The following is a 24,837-nucleotide window of genomic DNA, read 5'->3' as shown; positions in this document are numbered from 1 at the left end:
ATAGTCACGTCTTGTGTAATTTGGTAGCTTCACAGACACTGAGCCTGCTGCACTGACCTGAACACCAGCTCCGAGACCTCATGCTCCCTCAGACATTTCATACTTTCTGAGTTTCATATTTCTTTAGCAGTAAACTATGAAATGGGAGCATGTGAAACTGGTGTCCTGGGGAGTCAGGCATACCTTATACATGTATTTGAAGTTTCTGGTTACATATGATTTCACTCATGTGGAATTTAAGAAACAAACGAGCAAAGGAAAAAGAAGAGAGAGAGAGAAACCAAGAAACAAACTCTTAACTATAGAGAACACACTGATGGTTACCAGAGGGGAGGTAGGTGAGGGGGGATGGGGGCATAGGTGATGGGGATTGAGGGTGCACTTGTCATTATGAGCACCAGGTGATGTATGGAAGTGTTGAATCATTATATTATACACCTGAAACTAATATAACACGGTATGTTAACTATACCGGAATTAAAATTTTACAAAACTTACCACAAAATTTGATAAATTTCATGTCCCACAAGATCCTGTCAGAATAAACAGTAAGTCCTTCATATAATTATTATGACTTTAATGTGCGCTACCTGGTTTTGTTTTTACTTTTCACTTTCTTAATTCCTTGTCGGAAGTTATCCTCTGTGTGCACTGCTTGCCCTTATCACATCCGTGCACACACACCTCACACTTGGCCCTCTGAGGACCCAGGACTGTTTTCCTCCCCCCTTAGCCCCTGGACTCTCCTGCCTTCAGTTCTCCGTTGGGCTCGCTCCTCCCACCTCCGTCGTCTCTGAGGCGTGTCCTTGCGTGGTAGGAGGTGGACACTTAGCTTCCCCAGCGTCTGGCACTCTGTGAAACTGAAGGCCCCAGGCAATGGTTGACAGCCACAGTGGGAAACAGGAGCCCCAAACACCAGCATCCCCCAGCTTTTGGGGAGTGTGGAAGTCCTCCAGAGAGACCAGCTGGGATTAGCATGGCCATTTTGTGGCAAAAGTTGCCCCATTCCTCTACCTATCCACACTATGAACTTGACAGTTTGATTCTTCATGGGGTATCATGTGAAGCCCTAAGTGTGTTGAATCTTTTCCTAAATTATTCATGCACTAATAGCTACCAGCTACCAACTTCTCTAAAATGGCATGAAAGGTGTTATTTTGCTACTCAGTTAATAGATGAGTTAATAGATGTTCAAAAGAGTGTATTGAGAAGACTCAAATACTCCATTTTTCTACTCAATTTTTAATTTGCAGAACTAAAATAAAATGGACAAGTACATCTGTTGTATCACTTGACCTTCCTACCCCCCAGTGTCTTTATGTGTAAATGAGGATGATGAAATGGGGGAAAGCTCCCTGTGGACAGTGTGATCAGCATAGAGTTATTACGCACAGAGAGAGATGCAAAGCACAGCAGCTGGGCTGCACTGGCCTGGTGGGTTGGGGATTTACTTTTGAAGCAAGAGAGCAAGCATACCTAATGCAGAGAAACCACTGCTGGTTTTACACTCTAATATTTATTTTCTTTTCATTAGATTTTTGAAGACTATGAGAAATTGCTTCAGTCTGAGAATTATGTGACTAAGAGACAATCTTTAAAGGTAATATCAAATTACAGGGCGCCTGGGTGGCTCAGATGGTTAAGCGTCTGCCTTCAGCTCAGGTCATGATCCCGGGGTCCTGGGATCGAGCCCCGCGTTGGGCTCCCTGCTCAGCAGGGAGCCTGCTTCTCCCTCTGTCTCTACCTCTCTCTCTGTCTCTCATGAATAAATAAATGGAATCCTAAAAAAAATAAAGTAAAGGTAATATCAAATTTCTTTAAGAGTCCCAGTTGATATCATACTAGTAAATGATGGCTCTGAGTGAACAAGTACATAGAGAAAAATTAAGGTGTCCCTTTTTTTGTAACTTGGGAAATATGTTTCATGTTATGACTGTATTTTGTAGCAAAACAATGTAAGTGTCCTGCCTCAAAGACTTTCTGGAAGTAACAATATAAATAATACGTACATGATAAAGTAGAATTTAGTATATTTCAGCTCCGAAAGAAAATCAAGCTTAAGTTAATTTAAATACAACCACGGTTCTCCCCTAGGGCGTATTTTGTGGAGATGAAAAGAAATCACTCTTAGCTTGAAATTAAGATCTGAATCACTGTTTATAAGAATCAGCAAGGTCCGGGACGCCTGGGTGGCTCAGTCGGTTAAGCGGCTGCCTTCGGCCCGGGTCGTGATCCCAGGGTCCTGGGATCGAGTCCCACATCAGGCTCCTTGCTCGACAGGGAGCCTGCTTCTCCCTCTCTCTTCCTCTGCTTGTGCTTTCTCTGTCAAATAAATAAAATCTTTAAAAAAAAAAAAAAAAAAAAGAATCAGCAAGGTCCTCCTGTAGTTCTCTTCCAGTGTATCTGAAACAGGAAAAAATGACCCTATTTCTCTTATACATCTCTCTGTAAACTAGACTTTGTGGGCTATTTTGCAGAGAAGGGGAGAGGAAAAGGTTATGTGACGGGGCTCACCCCCATCTGAGCACTTACCCCCAGATTTGTAACATATTTTTCTAAAGAATTTTTTCTTTTTTTGCATTTCTGGGTTCCATATTCTGAGCATTCATGTTAGTGTTCTACTGCAGGTCATTTTTAATTCCTCCACCATTTAACATGACATGTTCAAATTGTATTTCCAGCGAAGATTCTGAAATATGAAAATAGTCACTCTTTAAGAGTTAAAATAATAATCTTTAATAATCTTTAATAAATTTGGATACTTGATCATGGACCCAAAACTGTGCTTCTCTAAAAATGCTAGTATTACACTGAAACAGACTCTGGAAAGAGGTTAAAAGATGATATCACCAGCTGGAAAAGAAAATAAAGTCAGTGCTCAATTATCTGCAAATAGTTTAATTGGACCAATTATTGGGGGTGGTGAGGAGGGTAATAGGGCATTCCATTTGGTCAACAAATATTTATGTGCTCCTATTCCTAACATTACGGTGACAGCCAAGAACAAAATGAAGTGGCACCTGAATGGACCTTACATTCTGTTGGAGGAGAACAGACAATAGATAAAGAAAAAGATAAATATATAATTTTCAGGTGATTTTAGAACAGTTAAGGAGGGCACAGGGACAGGAAGTGATGACAGGGGTGGTAGGGGTGTCTGTGTGTAACCAAGTGGCATTTGCTCTTGGAGATTATATCACCTATGAAATGCCTGTGGAAGTTCGCTCTCCCCCAGCCCAGGCAGCCCAGCAGAGTAGGGCCACATAGTCAGTGAGTAGCCTCCCCTCCTTCAGTGAAAATGTGCCTGGGGGCGCCTGGGTGGCATAGTCGGTTGAGCGTCCCACTCTTGGTTTCGGCTCAGGTCGTGATCTGGGGGTCCTGAGATCAAGCCCCACATAGGGCTCCGCACTCAGCACAGAGTCTGCTTGGGACTCTCCCTCTCCTTCTGCCCCCTTCCCCTGCCCCAGCCTCAAATAAATAAATTAATTTTCTAAAAAAGTGCCTGGAAGCAGCCATTTGGTCAAGAGGAGGTAGGACTGGTCCTATGGGAGTGGGACGTCAGTTAGAGCTGCATCTCTACCCTTCAGATCCCATTCAGATATTCCAAAGAAAGTTACTGGCAGATAATAATCGGCTGGCTTTGTCAGGCACTTTATATGATGTTTGGGCTTACTAAACATCACTTGTATTATTTTTACATGTTGGGATAGTGACATTCATAGAACAATGTGTTTGTTTCTAAATATTGAATACACTTTTAAGTGAAATGATAAACTAAGTGTATTTTGTATGACATTTTTGTCAGTTCACTTTACCTGTGATTTTGCCTTAGCCAGGACCCGCCTGCCCCTGAATTTGTGCCCTTGCTGCTCCAGCATTACCCATTGTTGCGGGGGTCAGTGTGCTATTTTCAGTCAGTCATTCAGCACTCTTTATTGAGTTTCCCCTTGTGTGGAAACCCACATGAGGTGATCCATATAGAAAATATACCTTGGGTTCACTGTTCTTACTGCTGGAGCCTGGATTGATGAGATCAAGCTTCAGACAAAGGCAGGTGACATGCTGCCGTGCTCGCCCACATCCAGAAAGCTTGTTAAAGCATTTGAAAATAAGGCCGCATCCTGTTGCCACAGCTGTGTACCTAAAGAATAGAATTCCTTATTTGTAAAGGGTTCCACAAGCACAGCCCAAAACAGGGGAGCTGGTCTGTATTATAAGAGATCATCGCCCTCAGTGGGAAGGAGAAATTGAACAGTAAACAGAGCTGACAATGCTCCGAGACACCAGTGTATAAGAAATCTCTCATACATTTTCTAAATCCTTCCTCTTTTTAGTGGGAATTCATAAGATCCTGAACCAAAGTAGCAACATTGGTATAAACTAAGGTGATTGAACTAAATTGGGATCAAGAAAGCTGAGAGTCACAGACTTTAGAATTTACCCTTGTACCATTTTCAGCAGTGACAGGAATTGGTGATAGAAATTTTTCTGCAATTGACTGTCTCTAGGGCTTTAGGTAAAGTTATAAAGCTAACAGTTGTTCCCCTAAACGTCTCCCTTCTGGGCCTCCTTCCTGCTTTTTCCTTCTTGTTACCCTGTCATCCCTTCCTACTCATGTGCCCATTGCCCTCATTCTGTTCTCAAGATGTCATCAACCCCACCTTGTCCTGCTCCCTAGCAGGATGCATTTACATTGGATATAGAAGCCTGTTAATTCAACGCATGTGTGATTGGTACAGTATGTAATCGAAATTTGGTGGGGAGCATAGGGGAGTAAGAAGGTTCATTCTTCACTGCTGTCTGCTGCCACCTGGCTCTCCACTATCCAGCCCCCTTTTCACATGGCTCTGGGGCCAGACACCTCTGCACTGTTCCCAGCGGCACAGGCAAGGAGCAACCGAGTCGGGATGTGGTATTGAAACTCTCCCTTGCCCACTTGATTGTGCTTCCTCCTTATTTACAGATGCCCAAGCCCACTCAGAAGGCCTCTTTCCTGTTCTTTATTAATCCACCCAGACATACTATGTTGGCTGCTACTCTTGCCTAAAATCTTTTATAGTGGCGTGTCTCACAAATATTTTATTTGCACTATGGTAAAACTGAGCACTGGTTGGACACTGAAGAAAACCAGTAAAAGACAGATAAAGCATATCCAAGAATGCAGAAATTGTTAAAATGAGTACTAAAGATTTGGCTTTTTTGAATGCTAGATTATAGGCAGAGACATCACTAAAATAGTCTAATTTCACCGTATTCAAGGAGAGAGCTGTGTATCCTTATCTTTAATAGAAAAATGTTGTTTTGGAGAGCTCTGCTGGTGCACTGTTGGTTTTTCCTTTTGAGAATTAGGTCTGTGGTAGCAATATGTTCTGTTTTGACACAGCCATGTTTATATCTCCGAATTCTGTACTATTTTGTACATATATGTTTCATCATTTCAGAAAATACTTACAGTACAATATGTAAGAGAAATTTGGTGGGGAGCAAACTTACATACTTACAGTATTCTGTAAGTGATAAACTGTCTTAAAGCTAGGCAATTTTCTGACTCCGAAGTACTGGCTGCCATCTTTTGGTAATCATATTCTAAATTTTTCTGAACTCCTTGAGGTGCTTAGATTCCTGGTGTCAATAAAAAATAATTAACAGAGAAATTCCTTCCCCTCACATGACGGAGCTTTGGAATTTATTTCTTATCTTCTTCAGAGCCATTTAATTACTAGCAAGAAAGATTATAATTCAAAAGAAGCTTGGCAGAATTTTGGGGGTTGTTTTTGGCTCTGGTCAATTTCATTAAAACCCTAAGTTTTAAAAAAAACTCATCATTTCTACTTGCTGTGCTTGGCTTTATTCTATATTGAAGCCTATAAAATCTAATACAGAGAACTAAAAACAATTTTTTTCCATTTTATCATGTTAAATGCTTTGTATTATGATGAAGTGCAGCATTTTGTCATTGTCAGTATTAATTAAAATAGATTAACATTTAATGGCTAAAAGAGTCAGTGCTGTTGGTCAAATGATTTAACACGATTGTTTCAGAAAAGTAGTGAAATTATATTAGCAGAGGATCGAATGGATAAAATTTATATGTAGGCATCCCCCCGTAATAAAAATTAAAGTGACTTAATCTGGATTTAACTTATAAATGTCACTTCAGCAAATTCTTGAGTGTGTGTGCGTGCAAATTTTAAGGGTAAATTTTTTTAATGAAATTTGTTGAAAGACCTTTTAATATGTGTATGTGTGTACTATATGTATTTGTATATACATGATATGTATTATATAATGATTTTTATGTTTTATATAAATATATCTTTTTATCAATATAGAATCTGTAGATATAGATACAGATCTATATCTGTAATGAGGCATATCTGTATCTATATATGCCCATGTATATCTTAAGTGGGTATGTCTTATATACATAGACATATATATATATCTTGTCAGCTTTACAACCAAAAGTGGTTGGGTTTTTTTGAGAGTCCGGGAGTCCTCCCGCTGACATGTAAACATGTAGGAAGATAGCACACTGTCTCCCCGTCATCGGGGAAGTTAACCTCAGTGCTTCTCTCCGAGCTGTAACCATTTGCTTGTCAGAGACATGAGTTTTATTATCCTCTTTATTAGCTGAATAAAGGCAGTTAGCTAAAACAAGTAGTTTCCTTAGTGGCCAGGTGGGTTCAGAGTGAACTGTGAAGGGTGCATAGGGAAAGGCGCCGTCAGGTCCTCTTACAGGGAATGCATTGCCTTTCATCTTGAGAAGACACGTATGCAATGGATCGTAGCTGCATGGCTGTATAAACCCCGTGGAATTTTATCTGTCTTCCTAATATCTTTTTCACAGATTACCTATAATATTGTGCTGTGGATACACTTATTCAATAATCGAACTGCTTGCTTTCTTTTCCGCATTTTGTGGACTTTATTTCCCCAGCAGCATCCACACACATCACACAGTTAAGTTGTAAAGGGGACAAACGCAAGCAAGATTTGATACATGCCCACATGGAGCTTATGTTCTAAAAAGGCAAGTAAATCTGTACTGCGAGGCAAAGTGAGTACAGCTGGGGAGAAACAGAGCACAGAGCAGCAGGTAGAATGGTGCTTCCCCAGGGCCTGGGAGGCAGGGGGATGGAAGGTGTTGGTCAGGGGGTACACACTTTCAGTTATGAGCAGACTAAGTCCTGAGGATCCGATGTATATAGCCTGGTGACTATAGTTAACAGTACTGTGCTGAGTACTTGAAATTTGCTGAGAGTAGATCTTAAGCACTCTCATCACACACCAAACCAAAGGGTAACTGTGAGGTGATGGATGTGTTAATTAACTTGATCGCGGTGAATGTTTCATAATGTAAATATATTTCAAATCATCATGATGTGCACTTCAAATATAGGCCACTCTGTCAATTATGTCTAAATAAAGCTGGGGGAAACATTGGGAGCAAGGAGAGTGAAGCCGCAGAGGCAGAACAATGAGGAGTAAGTGGGGCTCCAAGGAAAGGAAGCAGAAGCGACTCCAGAGCACAGAAGCCTTTGAATGCCATCCTCAGGAGTTTAATTTTCTCCCCTTCATCCATGGGCATCCAGGGATTCGTTTGTTTATTCATGCAGTCTCTCAGTGGAATTAGTAGCATGAATAGGGCTGATCTTCAGGAAGGTGCATTTGGCACAAGGAGCAGGCTGGATTGACTTGGGTCTAGCCTGAAGAAGGGACCATTCTGCCCGCTGCCACCAGAGCCCAGGCAAGACATCGTGAGGGCTGGAAAGAGGATAGAGGCAGTAAAAGTGGAACGAAGAATGTTGGAGACATTTCCAAACAGAAAATTGGCAGACCTTGGATGTAGATTTGATGGGAGTGGCAAGGGAAAGAAGGAGCCAAGGAAGATTTCAACTCTTCTGAGGAGCCTGGCTGGCGTGGTGTCATTAACAAAGAGGAAAAGGAACTGGTTTTAGAGACACCAGTGTGATTGGCCAGCAAAGTGGTCCACTGGGGCCACCAGGTGGGCAGTTAGAAACGTTGGTATAGAGCTCGGGAAAGAAACTGAGACTCCAAATGTAGGTTTGGGAGACATCTTCCTAGATGTTACAGTTGAAGCCATGGGCATAGATGAGACTGGAGAGAGAAAAAAGATCAGAAATTCACATATACCACTTGGAAAATTCCTACATGTGTAGAGCAAAAGTAGAGCAAAAGGAAGGGGAGCAGGAACACAGGAGCAAAGGAACAAGCTGCAAGAGATAAGAAACCAGAAGAATGCAGTCGCCTTGAAACCAAAAGCAAAGAAGAAGTTTCCAGAAGAGTGTTCAGTTAGCTTTAGATGCTGGAGAGATTAAGGAAAATGAAGATGAACAGTTTACATGACTATTGTCCCATGTTTGAGACTAACCAGAACATCCAACAGTGGTCATCATGTCTTATGCTTAACAACCATTATTTTTGTGCACTAAACTAACTTTAAGGTATGTAGTTCTTATTTGTTAAATAGACACAAGATGCATCAAAGGCAAGGTGGTTGTTTACTGGCAGCCAGACACACACAAACACACACTCATACACTCACAGCACACGCCACTACATACACACCTCTGGGGTTCTGTGGCTGGACCGTATTGTGATAGACAGCCAGCCCATAGTTCCGTGTGCTTTCTCCTCCCATCCAGGATTTCTGTAACCATCAGTACAATGAGGCATCCAGAAAAAGTCTGGTGAATAGGAGAATTCGAAAACTAAGTAGATTATATATAAAACTATGTGAAGGGTACATTTCAGCTGCCTGGTTGCTGAAGTTTTAGGAATTCCTACTCCTATATGACAATAAAAGTTTATGAGGTAAAGAACGGTCAACTGTGCTGCTAGTGGGCCTTCAACTATTCTCACTTTGAGTATTTTTATTTTGTTTTGAAGTGTCTTGGTCTGTTTGTGCTGCTATAACAAAAATGCCCCAGACCGGGTGGCCTAAGCAACATTTGTTTCTCATAGTTTTGGAGGCTGGGCAGTCCAAGATCAAGGTGCCAGCAGAGAGCTCTCTGGGGTTTCTTTGATAAGAGCAGCTGTCCCATTCCTGCGATCCTACCTTCCCAAAGGTCCTACCTCCTAATACTTCACATTTGAGGTTAGGATTTCCACATGTAGATTTTAGGGAGGCACAGACCTGTAGTTCATAACATGGAATACTGCTGCATTTGGGGGGAGCTATTAATTTGTCACCAGAAAATGTTTTGTTTTACTCTTTTATAAAAACTTGCTGTACATATTAAACTTAATATGGATGCAGGGTCAGTGATTCTCCTCATCGCCTCCCCCCCGGGCTGTCTAGCTGGTTTTGTAATAAAAGTTAGGGGATGGGGAGGGTATGTGCTATGGTGAGCACTGTGAATTGTGTAAGACTGATGAATCACAGACCTGTACCTCTGAAACAAATAATACATTATATGTTAATTTAAAAAAAAGAAGAAGAAGAAGATAGCAGGAAGGGAAAAATGAAGGGGGGGGAATCGGAGGGGGAGACGAACCATGAGAGACTATGGACTCTGAGAAACAAACTGAGGGTTCTAGAGGGGAGGGGGGTGGGGGGATGGGTTAGCCTGGTGATGGGTATTAAAGAGGGCACATACTGAATGGAGCACTGGGTGTTATACACAAACAATGAATCATGGAACACTACATCCAAAACTAATGATGTAATGTGTGGTGATTAACGTAACATAATAAAATTAAATTAAAAAAAAAAGTTAGGGGGAAGGTAACACTCACTTGGCATAACCTATTTTCCCAGTAAGCTACTAGAGTACATTTATTCAAGGAAGGGAGGTATAACTGTAGAGTCAATTTTTTATTCTTATTCTACCATAACGCCTAAGAAACAATGCAGTACTGGGAAGCAAGATTAAAGTGAGTGATGAAAATAATAAATTCGTTTCTGGCTAGCTCTGGGTGAGAGCTACAAAGAGAGCTTTTTTAAGCTGCAGCAACGACTGGCTTTAAAAAAAAAAAGATTCAGAAATGTATTAATCACCGACTTTAGCAAAACTGTGTGAAAAGCTTAAAATAACAGTAATAACTACTCCTTTCATGCCTGTGCTAAACATAAGATGCACTTAAGGACTCTCGATTTTTTTTCACATCAGCATTCCTAACCACATTTATAGTTTGTTTTTCAGGGAGAAGTGCAATATATTTTGAATCAGATGACTCTCAGAGAGATTATCTCTCTGATTTGGGTTTTTGTTTTTTTGTTTTTTGTTTTTGTAGCTCCTAGGTGAACTGATCCTGGACCGACACAACTTTGCCATTATGACAAAGTACATCAGCAAGCCAGAGAACCTCAAACTGATGATGAACCTCCTTCGGGATAAAAGTCCCAACATTCAGTTTGAAGCCTTCCATGTCTTTAAGGTAAAGTGCAACAGAAGTAATATGGGCATTTGTTTTTCACTTTCCAATGGCAAACTCCCTGCTGTTTACTCTCCTTTATACTTGAGAGAAAATGAAATAGGCAGTCTTTCCGTTTTGCATGACTTGGATGAAATTTTAGAGGTATTTTAATGAATGCCCATTTGTTTCTAATCCCTATCTCTAAATATTTTCATTTTTTTCCACTGAGAAAATAGGTGGATACTGTTTCCCAAAAGTTACTACAATAATCAGCGATAGAGCCAGAATCCAAATCCCGACTGTCGGAATTTGAATGCTTTGCTTTCTGCCTTAAGTGTTTCTTTGAGCCTTAAATGAAGCACTGAAGAAATACTGGGGTACTGCTCACTTTTATTACTTGTTAGAAATATTTCTTAAATGCATTTTGCTATAAATGGAAACTAGCTCCCCGTAACACTGGGCTCTTTCTCATATTTTTTTCTTTGATGTAAGAGTAACAAAATCACCTCCTAGTAACTTTAGACAGTATATCTTTTTAAGCAGGGTAGGAGAAATCATCTGTAATCCCTACTTCTAACCAAACTGTTGTAAAGGTTTTAGTAAATTTTATTTTCCCGTGCACATATTTGAAGGTTTTTTTCTGCAGCTGTATTCACATGGTACACAAAATTGATATCTTAATTTTATCACTTAATGCTTTGCCAGAAGTGAACACTAATTCATTGTTGTTATATATGGATTTTAGAGCCAGGAATTTTATTGGCATAGTTCATCATTGGGTTTGTTTACTCTAGTTTACTTAAACACTTCTCTGTTTTTTATATTTAGGTTATTTCCATTTTTTCCTACTGTGAGGAATGCTGCTATGAGCATTTTCTATATCCAGCTAGGTTTTGTTTTTTTTTTTCCCCCATATTTAGGGTTATTTTCTTAGGATAGATATCTGGAATAGAATTAAGAGTCAGGAGAGTTCCAAGCTTTTGGGGGGTCTTTATAATGTCTGTTGAGTGACTGAGTTTATAAATCTGTAAATGGGAGAGACATGGCAGTTTATAAGGTATATAATTGTTGCTTTGAGAGGTTAATAAAAACAAAAAAATTTAGTCCATCTTTCAGCCACCAGGTCTTTATTGTCCAAAGAGCCACTAGAGCAATTCAAATACCAAACTAATTTATAAATTCCATTCAGTGATGTTCAAAATCCCAACAGGACTTCTCCTGGAACTTGACAAGCTGATTCTAAAATTTCTGTGGTAGAACAATGGCCTAAAATTAGCTGTGGCCACAAAGCATAATTGAAAGTATTTAGTTAACTACATCAAAATTTAGAACTTCTGTTCGAAAAGATCGAATAAGCAAAGTGAAAAGACAGGATAGAATGTGATACATATAACTGACAAATCATTTAGAGAAAGAATTCAATAGAAAAATGGGCAAAGGATACAAGTTGGTCATTTACAGATGAGGGAACCTGACTGGTCAATAAATAGGTGAACATGATCATCTTACTAGGTAACATTGGAAATGGCCATGAAATATCAATGAAGTATCATTTTACATTCTTCATAACAGTAAAATGTTTAAGTCTGACAAATCAAACATTGGTAAGGTTGGAGGGCAATGGAAGCTGTCTATACACTGTAAGTTGATACAACCACTTTTGAAGAGCAATTTAGTGAAATAAAGAACTGAATGTACACATATCCTTCAATCATGACATCTCATTTCTCAGCAATTTTTTTTTTAAGTAGGCTCCACACCCAGCATGGAGCCCAATGCAGGGCTTGAACTCGTGACCCTGAGATAAAGACCTGAGCTGAGGGGTGCCTGGGTGGTTTAGTCGTTAAGCATCTGTCTTCAGCTCAGGTCATGATCCCAGGGTCCTGGGATCCAGCCCCGCATAGGGCTCCCTGCTCAGTGGGAGGCCTGCTTCTCCCTCTCCCACTCCCCCTGCTTGTGTTCCCTCTCTCACTGTGTCTCTCTCTGTCAAATAAATAAATAAAATCTTCAAAGAAAAAAAAAGACCTGAGCTGAGATCAAGAGTTGGACCCTTAACCGACTGAACCATCCAGGCGTGCCCTCAGTGTTTAGAGACACTCTTGTACATGTGCATAAGGAATCATGTACAAAAATGTTTATCACAACATTGTTAAGAATGGTGTAAAATGAGAAAAAAACACAAATGGGCATCAACAGGAGATGGGGAAAATAAATTGTGTTATATTCGTACAGTAGCATACAGTAATGGGTTAAAATTAATTGGGTTATATAGATCAGTGTGGGTAAATCCCAAACATTGAGTGGAATAAACAAACGTTAAAAAGATGTTATTTATTTAAAGTTTGAAAACCTGCAAAACAGCACTATATATGGATTCAGACTTACACAGTTATAATCTAATAACCTGTATGGGGATGGTAAATACCCAATTCAGGATAGCAGTCACCTCAGCGGGAGGGGTAGGGAGGATGGTGTCATGAAGAGGTGACCAACAGCCTCCAATTATATCTGTAGTGTTTTATTTTATTAAAAATCTGAAGGCAAGTATGGCAAAAGTTTTAGATTTTGGTAGAGCACATAGTGGGAATGAGTCTGATATGTTTTGTTGTACTCTGCTCTATGTCAGAATTGCTGTGGTACTGGAAGATGCCTACTCAGTAGAAATGATAGACCCTCTCAAGACCCCTCTGACCCAAGACATTGTAGAAGTCTGTGTGTCATGTCCTTCAGCTCCCATGGAATTCTAATATATCATCCTAGATGAGAACAAGCTTCATATAATTTTGTTCAAAAATGCAGTATTATGGAAGTATTCAGTGGGTGGCCAAATGGAAATAACCTACTTCTGTCCTCAGAATTTGGATCATCTAATCATTGGACAGAGTAGGTGCATTTAAAAATAGCTAACCACTTGTTTACTTGTATGTGTATGAACTTGGCCTATCCTGTACCCTAACTGTGTTTCCACCACCAAAGTATGAACTGAATTGTTCACTTGCCAAATACAATATTTTGTTATTTAGAAAAAGTAACAGTTGAGTCCTAGAGGTTTTTTTCACAGTTCTGTATTAATAGTTTTTTTCCCCCAAAAAAGCACCTTCCATAAGGTGCAGAAAATGTGGAACACACTGCTAAAAATGTCTTTGCCAGATTATTTTCATTAGCTTGCTGGTAAATTCAAGGAATTGAATGAGATACCATTTCACGTTTTTTTCTGCTGTGGACAAGCAGGATGGCGTGGTGGGAAAGTGTTGGATGGAAGCCAAGAGACCTGGGTCTTCTTTCTGGCTTAGTTGCCACCAGTGAGTTTGGGCAAATCCATCTGGATCTGTTTCCTCACTTGTAAAATGCAAGAGTTACATTCAAGTCAGTAGTCTAGTTCTAAGATACTAGGTTCTGGAGACCTTTGTCTCTGTGATCCTGCCCTTCCCAGAGATGTGCCCGATATGAACGTAGGTATCAGCAATGAGCCGAGCTCCCTTTCCTCTCCCTGTTAACTTCCTTCATAACAAAGACCATGATGCCATCCCACCAAACTGTGTCGGGAATGGGGTGGTCTGTGCCATTTGGCTCACCTCTTAGGAATACTGGAACTCAGGCCTGGCCAGGGACAAAAATGTTCCCAAGTGGACTACTCGCCACTCAGATCCTAGCAGTTGGCTGCTGTAGCTATTTCCATGAAAACAAGAAGCTCCACCCTCACCCTGTCCAAAATACAACAGCCAGTTTGACAGTTCACCAAAAAAAAGGATACAGAACAAGAAAAGTCCTAGTTGAGAATCATTTCCGTGTGGTCTTACTGAAAAGAATACAGAATTACAGATTAATTTGGTGAAAGCCTAACCATCAATTACCCACTTCCTTAAGGACCTGTTTTTTTAGCAGGCCAACCACTCTGGTCTCGACATACCAAATCTAAATCTACTGATGGAGAAAACAGTTGAGCCAGGTAAATTTAGGAATCCACTATGAGCTGATGTAATATTAATAATTTTTCTAAAAATGTTAACCGTATAGCAAAAAAGTGTTTATAGCAACTTAATGTTTCATCAGCTACTCTAAATAGTGCAGAGTGCTCAACGGTATCGTGCCTTCATCTGAACTCATTTGTGCCCATTTGGCTTATTTCACCAAGTGGTAGAGAACAAGTGAAAAGCTGTAATTAAGACTTAACCTCTCGTTTCTACTTTTTAAAATAATTTCTTTAAAAATTCATCAAATAATCAAGTCTATGTTTGTTTATAGAAAGGTTTGTAATGGGTTTTAGTGACCAACTTTATCAACATCACCAAAAAGTATATAAATATATGACTCATGACTCAGTTTGTTAATCCTGGTGCTGAATATTTATGATATTATTGCCTAGTTTTAAAAATTTAGGAAAATTAAGACTGTGAATACTATTAGAATAAGACATTTTTAAAAGTGGCTTTTCCATGTAATTTTGGAATAAATTTGTAGTTTCCTACATAATTTCCACAGTTGTGTGCAATTTGTAGATCCCAAAGACTTGGATTCCAAAATGCCAAAGCAGTTGTTAGAACAACAATGTCTATTATTATAGCCCTGACTATACTTTAAGTGGTGATTGGCTCCCTTAATGTAAGAAGAAGCTGTAAATATTAAGAATGTATCCAGTGAAAAGCAGTTTACACAGACCTGTACCTTTGAAACAAGTAATATATGTTTAAAAAAAAAAAGAAGAAGAAGAAGATAGTAGGAAGGGAAAAATGAAGGGGGGGAATCAGAGGGGGAGACGAACCATGAGAGACTAAGGACTCAGAAACAAACTGAGGGTTCTAGAGGGGAGGGGGGTGGGGGGATGGGTTAGCCTGGTGATGGGTATTAAAGAGAGCACATACTGAATGGAGCACCGGGTGTTATACGCAAACAATGAATCATGGAACACTACATCCAAAACTAATGATGTAATGTATGGTGATTAACATAACATAATAAAATTAAATTTAAAAAAAAGGAAAAAAAGCAGTTTACAAACCATGTACAGAATGCAAGCCCAGTTTTGTCTAAAATATATTTACATATAGCTATATGCAAGGAAAAAAAGGATATACACCAAGTGTTCACAGTGGTTATTTTTGGGTGGAGGAATTATTTAAGAGATATTTTTCTTTCTTTTTTGTGTCTCTTTTTCTGTTTTCCTAGTTTTCCACATGTGTCACTTTCCTAATCAGGATGATTATAAGGATGGTGGCAGTGAGGAAGAGGATCTCAGGAGATGTTTAGAGCATCCTGAACCTCCAGCCTGCTCTCCTTCTCCGTCCTCACTTCCTCCCCAGGGTTTTTGTTCTTCCTGCCCAGGTGGTGGGGCCCGGTCTGGTCCTGTTGTGGGCTCGTTGGTGCTCACAGACATCAGCCAGCTTGCGGAAGCAGGGATCAGGTCCTTCTTTCTTAAACAGGAAAAAAGTTACTGTCTCTGATCAGTACCAGCAAGAACTGTGTCAAAATATTCTAACCATTATATTGCTCAGGTCTGTGTCCATTTGAGAGGGTGAGCCTTTAGAATGAAAAGACCTTATTTTATTTACACTTCAGTGGAATGAAACTTTGCTTTGAGTTACTTCCATGTAACTGTCACGGGAGTCCCAGTTTCAAATCCACGTACAAAGCATTCTAGGCTTACAGCACGCCTCACAGACAGTAAGGGTAGCAAAGCAGAAAACGAGCCTTCCAATGCCTTGTCTAGTGCAAATCTCTCTTGACAGAATAGAATTTGAATGAAATGAATGAATGTGTGTGTAAGACCTGCATTTTTTTAATCTTTCATAAAAAGCATTCAGGTTTAAAATAGAGAGCAAAGTATTCTTAGTTTTCTAAGTTAAAAATATTTGAGTTGTGGTCATGATATTTGCCTTTCTCTAACCATGCTTGAGAACACCATAAATCACACTTCTGCAACATGTGTAAATTAAGGGATACAGCCAATAAGACCACACTGTAAAAAGAGAAGCCACAGGCAGTTCCATTTGTTTAACTTGTTGGGGATGGTTTGAAAATAGCATTTAAAAAAAAAAAAAATGGGTCCAGCAGAGACAGGACCAAGAAACTCCCTATACTGGACGTGATATTCAGAAGATTTGGCTCAGCGTACCTTGATCCAGAAGTGCGTTCCTAACGGCACTGGTTCGTCTCCAGCCGTCACTGGGGCCGTCAGCCCCAGAAGGAGCCATGCTGGTGTGTTGGCTGCTTCTGACCAGTCGCTCCCTTTAGAGGTGGCAGAGTTCAGGAACCATGGAGAATTAAAATAGGGAACATTTCAAAACTGGAAAACAAATTTAACATTTTTTAGGTGTACAGTGTGTGGAGTCAGTGTAGTTAATCCAGTGATGCCTGACTGCAAACTCTTCTACATTTCACATTTATTTTGGATTGAAATAGAGAAGCTTCGTTTGTCCAATATATATATATATATATATTTTTTTTTTTTTTTTTTTAGAAAGACTGTTATGAGTTATTTATGGAGTTACCACAAAATTCCACACAATTTCCACCTAAAACTTCACAGCAGCTCCCTTGTAAACAAATGGTAACCACGGGAGCCACGAATTTGGCTTCAGCATATGATTTTCTGACATACTACTAATAGGTATGATATAAAGGTCAGGCATTCTAACAGTGTAAACCAGTCAGGGGTCCTTTTTAAAATATATGTAAGTAACAATTTTACTTTATTGTAGTAACCTAAACCTCACCATTCTAACCATTTTAAAGTGTACAGTTCAATGGCATTCAGCGTATTTACAGTGTTGCACGACTATTATCACTATCTAGTTCTGGAACATCTTCCTCACCCCAAAAGGAATCCCTGTACCCATTAGGCATTTTCCCATACTCCAGGCCCTTGGCATCTCCTAATCTGCTTTTGGTCTCAATGGATTTGCCTCTTCTGGATATTTCATATAAATAGAATTATACTGTATGGCCTTTTGAGTCTGCTTTCTTTCATTAATATGTTTTTAAGGTTCATCCATGTTGTAGTATGATCAATATTGCGTTCAGTTTTATGGCTGAATAGTATTCCATTGTATGGATATGCCACAATTGTTCATCAGTTGATGGACTTTTGGCTATCGTGAACAGTGCTGCTAGGAACATTTGTGTACAAGTTCTTATTTGAACAGAGTTTTTCAATTCTTTTGATATATACTTCAGAATGGAATTTTCAGTTTTACGGTAATTAAATGTGTAACTTATTGAGTTACTGCCAAACTGTTTACCACAGAGGGTGCACCATTTTACATGCCCACCAGCATTGTACAGGGTTCAGTTTCTCCCCTTCCTTACCAACACGTGTTGTTTTCAGGGTTTTTTATTAGAGCCATCCTAGTGCGTGTGAAGTGATATTCCATTATGGTTTTGATTTGCATTTCCCTAATGACTAATGATGTTGAGCATTTTTTCACGTGCTTATTGGCCATATATATATCTTCTTTGGAGAAATGTCTGTTCAAGTCCTTTGCCCCTTTTAAAAAAACCTTGTTTTTTCGTTGTTGAATTGTAAGAGGTCTCTATATATTCTGGATACTAGATATTGATCATACATATGATTCACAAATATTTTCTCCCATGCTGTGTGTTGTCTTTTCACTCTCTTGATAATGTCCTTTGATACACAAAAGTTTTACATTTTGATGTTCAGTTTATCTGTTTTTTCTTTTGTTGCTCATGCTTTTGGTGTCATAGCTAAGAAACCATCGCCAAATCCAAGGTCACGAATATAGATCCCTATATTTTCCTTTAAAAGTTTTATTAGCTCTTATATTAAGGTCTTTGATTGATTTTGAGTGAATTTTTGTTTACAGTGTGAGATAGGGGCCCAACTTCATTCTCTTGTCAAATACTTTTTCTGCTTCAATTGAAGTGATTATGTGGCTTTTCTTCATTGTATTAATGTGGTATATTAGTTGCCGAGAGCTGCCATAACAAAGTACCATAGACTGAATGACTTAAGACAACAGAAGTTTATTGTCTCACAGTTCTGGAGACTAGAAATCCACAGTCAAGGTGTCAGCAGGGGTGGGTCCTTTCGGAGAGGTTCACCCGGATAATCTGTCCTATGCTTGTCTCCTAGCTTCTGGTGATTGCCAGTGATCCTTGGCATTCCTTGGCTTATAGATGCATAACTGCAATATCTGTCATCATCTTTACATGGTATTTTCCTCTGTGGATCCCTATGTGTCTTTTTGTCCTAATTTTCTTCTTCTTATAAGGATACTAGTCATAGGATTAGGACCCACCCTAATCCAGTATGACCTCATCTGGATTTGATTATGTCTGTAATGTCACATTTATAAGTACTGAGGGTTAGGAATTAAACATTCATATTTTGAGGGGACACAGTTCAACCCCATGCATGTGGTGTATGACATTGATTGATTTTATTATGTTGAACCTCCTTTATATTTCTAGCATAAATTCCACTTGTTGATGGCATATAATTGTTTTAATAGGATGCTAGACTCAGGTTGCTTGTATCTTATGGAGGATTTTTACATCTTTATTCCTAAAGGATATTGGTCTGTAGTTCTCTTGTCATGTCTTTGTCTGGCTTTGGCATCAGGGTAAGGCCAGCCTCATAGAGTGAATTCGGAAGTGTTCCCTTCTCTTTTATTTTTTGGGAAGAATTTGAAGTGGACTGGTGTTAATTCTTCTTTAAAAGTTTGTAGAATTTACCAGTGAAGTCATTTTCCTGGGCTTTCCTTTGTTGGGAGGTTTTTGATGACCAATTCAATCCCCTCATAGAAATTTTAAAAAATCATTAAGAGAATACTATGAATAATTGTAGTGTAATCTAACCAATAAATCAGATAATGTAAATGAAATGGACAAACTACCAAACTGACTCAAGAAGAAATAGAAAAATCTGATTCATGGACGAGCTCGCCTGTCACACGATAAACCCAGAAATCTAATGTCATGTTCACTTCTTTTGAACCTCCACAGCCTTTCCTTCCCCTCTCATAGGGCCTTAACATCTTTGTGTATTTTTTTCTTTCTTCATGATTGCTGGGCTGGAGAAACCTTGAGGGCTCAACCTTATAGCCTCCACTTATCCCCATAACCGATCCTTGTCCATAGTGTGTTTAGAGGATGCAATGTTGCAAGTATGGGATGGGGCAGGGGGCCTGGTGGTAAAGCACTCAGCCCTTTGGAGGAGTGAGGCGCCCAGAACGTGAAACCATAGCGCTGTATGGGAGTCACACACTTTTATGGGTATTCTCACGTCGTCATATATGTATCATCTAACTGGGAAGTGTGTCCATTGAGAAATATTACAGCAATCAGTATTATAGTTTTGAGTTATTGTGTCCTATTATGATAGTCATTGCTGTCTTTTATAGAACAGCTGAGTCACTAGTCTAGGATTGTAGTTTCAACAGGAGTGCACATAAGACTCTTTGTGGAACTTTATAAAAATACAGAATGCCAGACCTCTACCCCAGATCTGCTGAGCTGGAATCTCTGGGAGCTGGAGCCTGGGAAATTGTAAATTTTAAAGCTCCACATACATAAGGAAAGAATATCATTGATGACCTCCAGGGAGGGAAGATGAGAGGGGAACTCTTCACCTTTGTTTTTTTTGAATTTTGTAGCCAGATGAATATATTACCTGTTCAAAAACTAAATTATAAAAAAAAAAAAGCACACTCGAATACTACATGTTGTTTATGTTTATGTGCATATCTATGTCATAGGAGGAAAAGGATAAAAACACGCTTGGGGATGGAAGCACACTGCTCAAGGGGGTGGGGACAGATGGAAAGTGAGTTTGCATCTATTTGTAGTGTTTTATTCCTTTAAAAAGAGATTTGAAGTAAAATGGCAAAATCTGCTCAAGTTGTTGGTGGGTATATTGGTATCTGTTACGTTCTTTTCTGTTGGAAAGACTGTATAGTTAAGAACATACAAACATTTAAGACATTTAAAATCAAAACAAAGTAAAAACTGTTCCCAGATAGCTCTGACGAGCTCCCGGCTAGCTCTCCAGAACACGGCTCTGGATGGGGAATTACGGATTTCCCTCAATTAGGGAAGCATAACGTGGGGCTTCTGCATTTTACCAACGCGAGTAGCACAGGGACCCCGAGAAGGGTCTGTGTCATTCCTGGTGTGCGTTCCCTGTCTGACGTATTTGTTTCTTTACGTTTCAGGTGTTTGTGGCCAGTCCTCACAAAACGCAGCCTATTGTGGAGATTCTACTAAAAAATCAACCCAAACTCATTGAGTTTCTGAGCAGCTTCCAAAAGGAGAGGACGGACGATGAGCAGTTCAGCGATGAGAAGAACTACCTGATCAAGCAGATCCGGGACTTGAAGAAAGCCGCCCCCTGATGGTCTCAGCCACCCTCCCGCCACAGTCACCGTCTCATTTGTTCAGTTTGTACAGAAAGTGTCATTTCAGAAAGTCATTGTCCTTGGGAAGGCTTTGGAGGAGGTGCCCGGTTTTTCTCAATTCATTGTTCAGGGTAGACAGAATATAAACATTTGAATGAAAAATGATTAACCTAGAATAATGCATTCGTTTGAATCAAGTCTGTGATGATTTATGTGAAATCAGAGCCACTGTACTAGACATGGATAAAAACAGTTTTAACCCTTGGTTGACCAAGGCAGCAGGGCCGTGGGCTTGCAGACCCGAGCCCTGGGTCACCACAGGCCCCCCAAGCAGAAGCCCAAATGACAGGCGTCCCTGAGCCCTCAAGGTTAAGTTCTCCGAGGAGAACTGGGGGTCGGGGCAAGAGGTGCAAAACCATTCCATCTGTCTGCGCCTGGACATAACGGATTTCTCACGGCGCTGAAAGCTCTGGCGAAACAAGGCCCATGTTTTCAGTCGTCACATGTCCTTGTTCCCGGCCCATCTGTTTTGACCATAACTAAGTTCCTAGGGAAGCGCAACCCTCTCTCCACGCACCATCCCGCGCACCGTCCCGCGCTCCATCCCAGCGGCTCTCCTCCGCACCCCACTCCTGGCGCACCCCCTGCGGCCCGGGTAGCCGGGAACTGGCTCGGCCAAAGTAGGACAGGTCAGCAGGGGTCACGGGGACAGAGGGGACCCGCGGGTATGACCTGCTCACTTGAGAACTTGGAACAGATGGTGAAGGACCACAGCTCTAGCAGTAAACACTGCTGTTTCGCTCTGACTCCTGAAGCGTCAGGGAATGATTGGAATATTTCATTCCTAACTGTCATCATGGGAAAATTCTTTTGTGGTGAAAGTGTGTTTTAGGGTAGGAATCATTGCATTGGGATGCCTCGCATGTACAAAATCGTGGGTCCAGAGGGTTAGCCCGCTTTTATAAATAAGGGAACATTGCCATTGGAAGGGCAAATGATTAAATGTGTGAAAAACTTCTCAAAGGACTCGAAGTTATCTTTTCAGTTTATTTTCTAATTAGCTGCCACTCTAACTTCCCATCAAAGCTTTCAGCGAAAAGGTAGAAAAGCTACAAAAATGTGGTCTCAAGTATTCTCTTGCATTAAGGACTTAATTGTGTTCTTAAAAAAAGGCATGAACCAAAAACAACAAAAAAGGTTATGGTTGGTTCTCAGACATCAAATGTATAAAATGAAATTTTAAAGTTATATTTATAAGCCATTAAGGGTGTAACGATTAATCTGTATTTTTTCAGAATTCTGTTTCCAAATCGTGAGTTGTGGCCTCTGTAAGGACCCTCACTTTATACAGTATTGTGTGCTGTGTTCTTCAACCAGGTATTTCTCCACCAGAGAGGGAAGGATGCCTCTCCAGGGGTCCTTCTCCAGGATCAGTCCCTCTGTAGATTTTGTATCTGAAGAATTAGCTGACAGGCCTTCACCCCTCTCGGCAGGGGCCCAGCGTGGACTCCTGAGGCGGATGGAGTGGGCCCCGTGGAACCCCTTATAGCAGTTCTGGCCAATGCCAGTGTGGAGGGTCAGCCCACAGCCCACTGATGACCTTCATTCTTTACTCACTGAAGTCAGATTATTTTTAATAACGTTTCCTGACAGCCCAGAGTCTCTTAGAATTTGGCTTTTCTGGTTTTGCTTATTTGACTAGAAGAGAAGACTGTAAATATTTAAAGAGAGAGAGAAAAGGCTCAATAACCATTGGACGTTTATTTGGTTGCTAACACTGTTCCACAACATCCTAGGACACATGTTTCCATTTGGAAAGCAAGGCCTTGTTGTAATTCTTTTTTGATAAATAAAGCATTTTATTTCCTCTGGGCTTGAATTAGTTCTTTTTTTAAAAAAATATTTTATTTACTTATTTGACAGAGAGAGAGAGAACACAAGCAGGGGGAGTGGCAGGCAGAGGAAGAGAGAGATGCAGGCTCCCCACTGAACAGGGAGCCCAACAGGGGACTTGATCCCAGGACCCCGGGATCATGACCTGAGCTGAAGGTAGATGCTTAACCGTCTGAGCCACCCAGGCAGTCCTTGAATTAGTTCTTTGCTAGCAAGTCCTTATTCTAGTTCAGTACCTGTCAAACAGAGAACGGGAGCCTAAAAGGCAATAAATGAAGTAGCTGGGGTTTTGTGTGATACAAATTTGTAAATTATTAACAGGAAAGGGGGGGAGCCAGACGCTCACAGTCAAAATATGTTTGCACAAAATTCACTGTAAATATTGTGAGTCGAAATTTGAGAAGGTCCTATTTAATAAGCTATTTCAAAACACACATTTAAATAAAGACTGAATAAAAAGGTGCCACACACTCCGCGGTCAGTTTCGTTCCTCTGCCATGTAGCTAGTCCGTGCTCCTGTCCCCACTCCAAACAGGGAGCGCCCCGGGGGGGGGGGGGGGGGGTTGGCCTCTGGGGGGCGCTAGGGGCCCCCCAGAGGCCCCATACCATCTTCCCCCGGCACTTGGCTAACTCCACGCCCTGGTTGCTGTCCCCTCATCCAAGTGAGGCTGTCACTGCTGGAGCCCCGCCTGCCTGGCACCCAATACACACATCAAAGTCAGAGGCACTCCCATTTTATATCTGAGGAAACTGAGGCTCTGAGCAGTTTAACTCACCCAGACAGCATGGACTACACCTGGGATACAAACCCAGGGTGGCCTGAGGCCCAACTCTGCTCCTCCTCCCTCGTCCATCCTCAGGACTGGGAAAGAGGGAAGGTCCAGGGTGTCAGGAAGTACTCTGTGCCCGTCCCCACTGCGGCCCGGGAGGCTCCTGCGGGGTCAGTCCCAGAGTGAGCCGGCAGGCATTGAGATCATGATGTTCTTGGATGAGGCTCTTGGCTAAAGCCAGGCATCTGCCCAAATGTTAGTATCACCCCTGGAGAAAAGGCCGAGGGGCACACGGCCCTTGGGCAACCTTTCTCAACTGCCAGCCTCCATGGGTTCTCATCTTGGTGGCTCTGGGGCAGCATATACACTGGGGAAGAGCGGGTGAGCTTTTGGAAAGCCTCTGTGACTGGCCACACTGGTTTGTGTCATACAAAGCTGCCTGGAGCCATAGTGCAGTCTGGAAATTACACAAGACCTGGAAGAGATTGCAATAATGTAATAGAAAATGAAATTGGAAAGTCGCTACAGTTTTTTAACATGAAAAGATAAATGTTTCAAAGTAGATTCACAGATCTTTCTAGTCTACTTATATTAAAGGAAATTAAGATTTTATATCTTTTACTTTTTTTGCTTGTTTGTTTTCTCCAAAACATTACGTTATGTTTGGCATGAAATAGCCAACTTTTCGTTCATGTTCTTTCAGGAAGATTTTGGATACCGTAGTGAGGCCTGCAGTTGAACAAAGGTCTGAAACCTATAAAGCTAGATTGTGGTCTTCCTAAGAAGACTGAAAAGATTGAAGATGGATGTGAACAAGGACCTAGTTTTGTTTTGGGAATACGGAAAGTGCTTGTATGTCACTACCATAATGAAGCAAAGGAAAACAGCATGATCAGCCTGGCTGCCACTAGGCCTCTGTGTCCACTTCATGGAGGAGAACACTGAATTACAGAAAGGGTAAGGAACTTGCTCCAGATCAGCCAGCCAGCCGCAAAGCCAGGATTTAGGGAGAGGTCTGACTCCAAAGACTGTATCTTTGGAAACCAGGATGCATATCCAGGCAGCCTCCCTCCCGGCATACCTGCTCTTCAGCTTTCCACCCCAGAATGGGCAGACCCTTCCCTCATCATGGCCTCCAAAGAAAAGCAAGAATTCTGAATTCCAGGGCTCAAGGATAACTCAGTGGAAAGACTTCAAAAGCTACATTCATTGAAGGAGGTCAAATTTGTTCCTCTTGGTTGTCTCATGTTTGGAAGATCAAATTAGACCTATAGGATAGGGAACTCAAGCTTGAATTTCTCCGCCATTTTGAGCAATCCCTTGACTCTACACCAGTATTCATTTCAGACTGTAATACTGCACCTGCTTTTGTTTTCTTGGCTAGCTTTTTCAGTTGGACATAACGTTGGCTTAGATTTCCTGATAGGAGTGGTTGC

At 40.8% G+C, this 24,837-nt stretch overlaps 1 protein-coding gene across 7 annotated transcripts in view; it reads left to right on the top strand.

Moving 5' to 3' along the window:
* Positions 1-22,633, top strand: part of CAB39L (calcium binding protein 39 like) — a 110,544-nt gene extending 87,911 nt beyond the window's left edge. For all 7 annotated transcript variants that reach the window (XM_032403058.1, XM_032403057.1, XM_032403054.1 and 4 more), the window contains 3 exons: positions 1,535-1,600; positions 10,261-10,404; positions 20,556-22,633. In XM_032403058.1, coding sequence (XP_032258949.1) covers positions 1,535-1,600; positions 10,261-10,404; positions 20,556-20,735 — 390 coding nt within the window. In that variant the 3' untranslated portion in view covers positions 20,736-22,633. The remainder of the gene's footprint in view (positions 1-1,534; positions 1,601-10,260; positions 10,405-20,555) is intronic.
* The last annotated feature ends 2,204 nt before the right edge of the window (positions 22,634-24,837 follow it).

Source organism: Phoca vitulina, unplaced genomic scaffold, assembly GCF_004348235.1.
Source record: "Phoca vitulina isolate PV1807 unplaced genomic scaffold, GSC_HSeal_1.0 scaffold5, whole genome shotgun sequence".
Taxonomy (NCBI): domain Eukaryota; kingdom Metazoa; phylum Chordata; class Mammalia; order Carnivora; family Phocidae; genus Phoca; species Phoca vitulina.
This window is presented reverse-complemented; position numbering and strand designations above follow the sequence as displayed.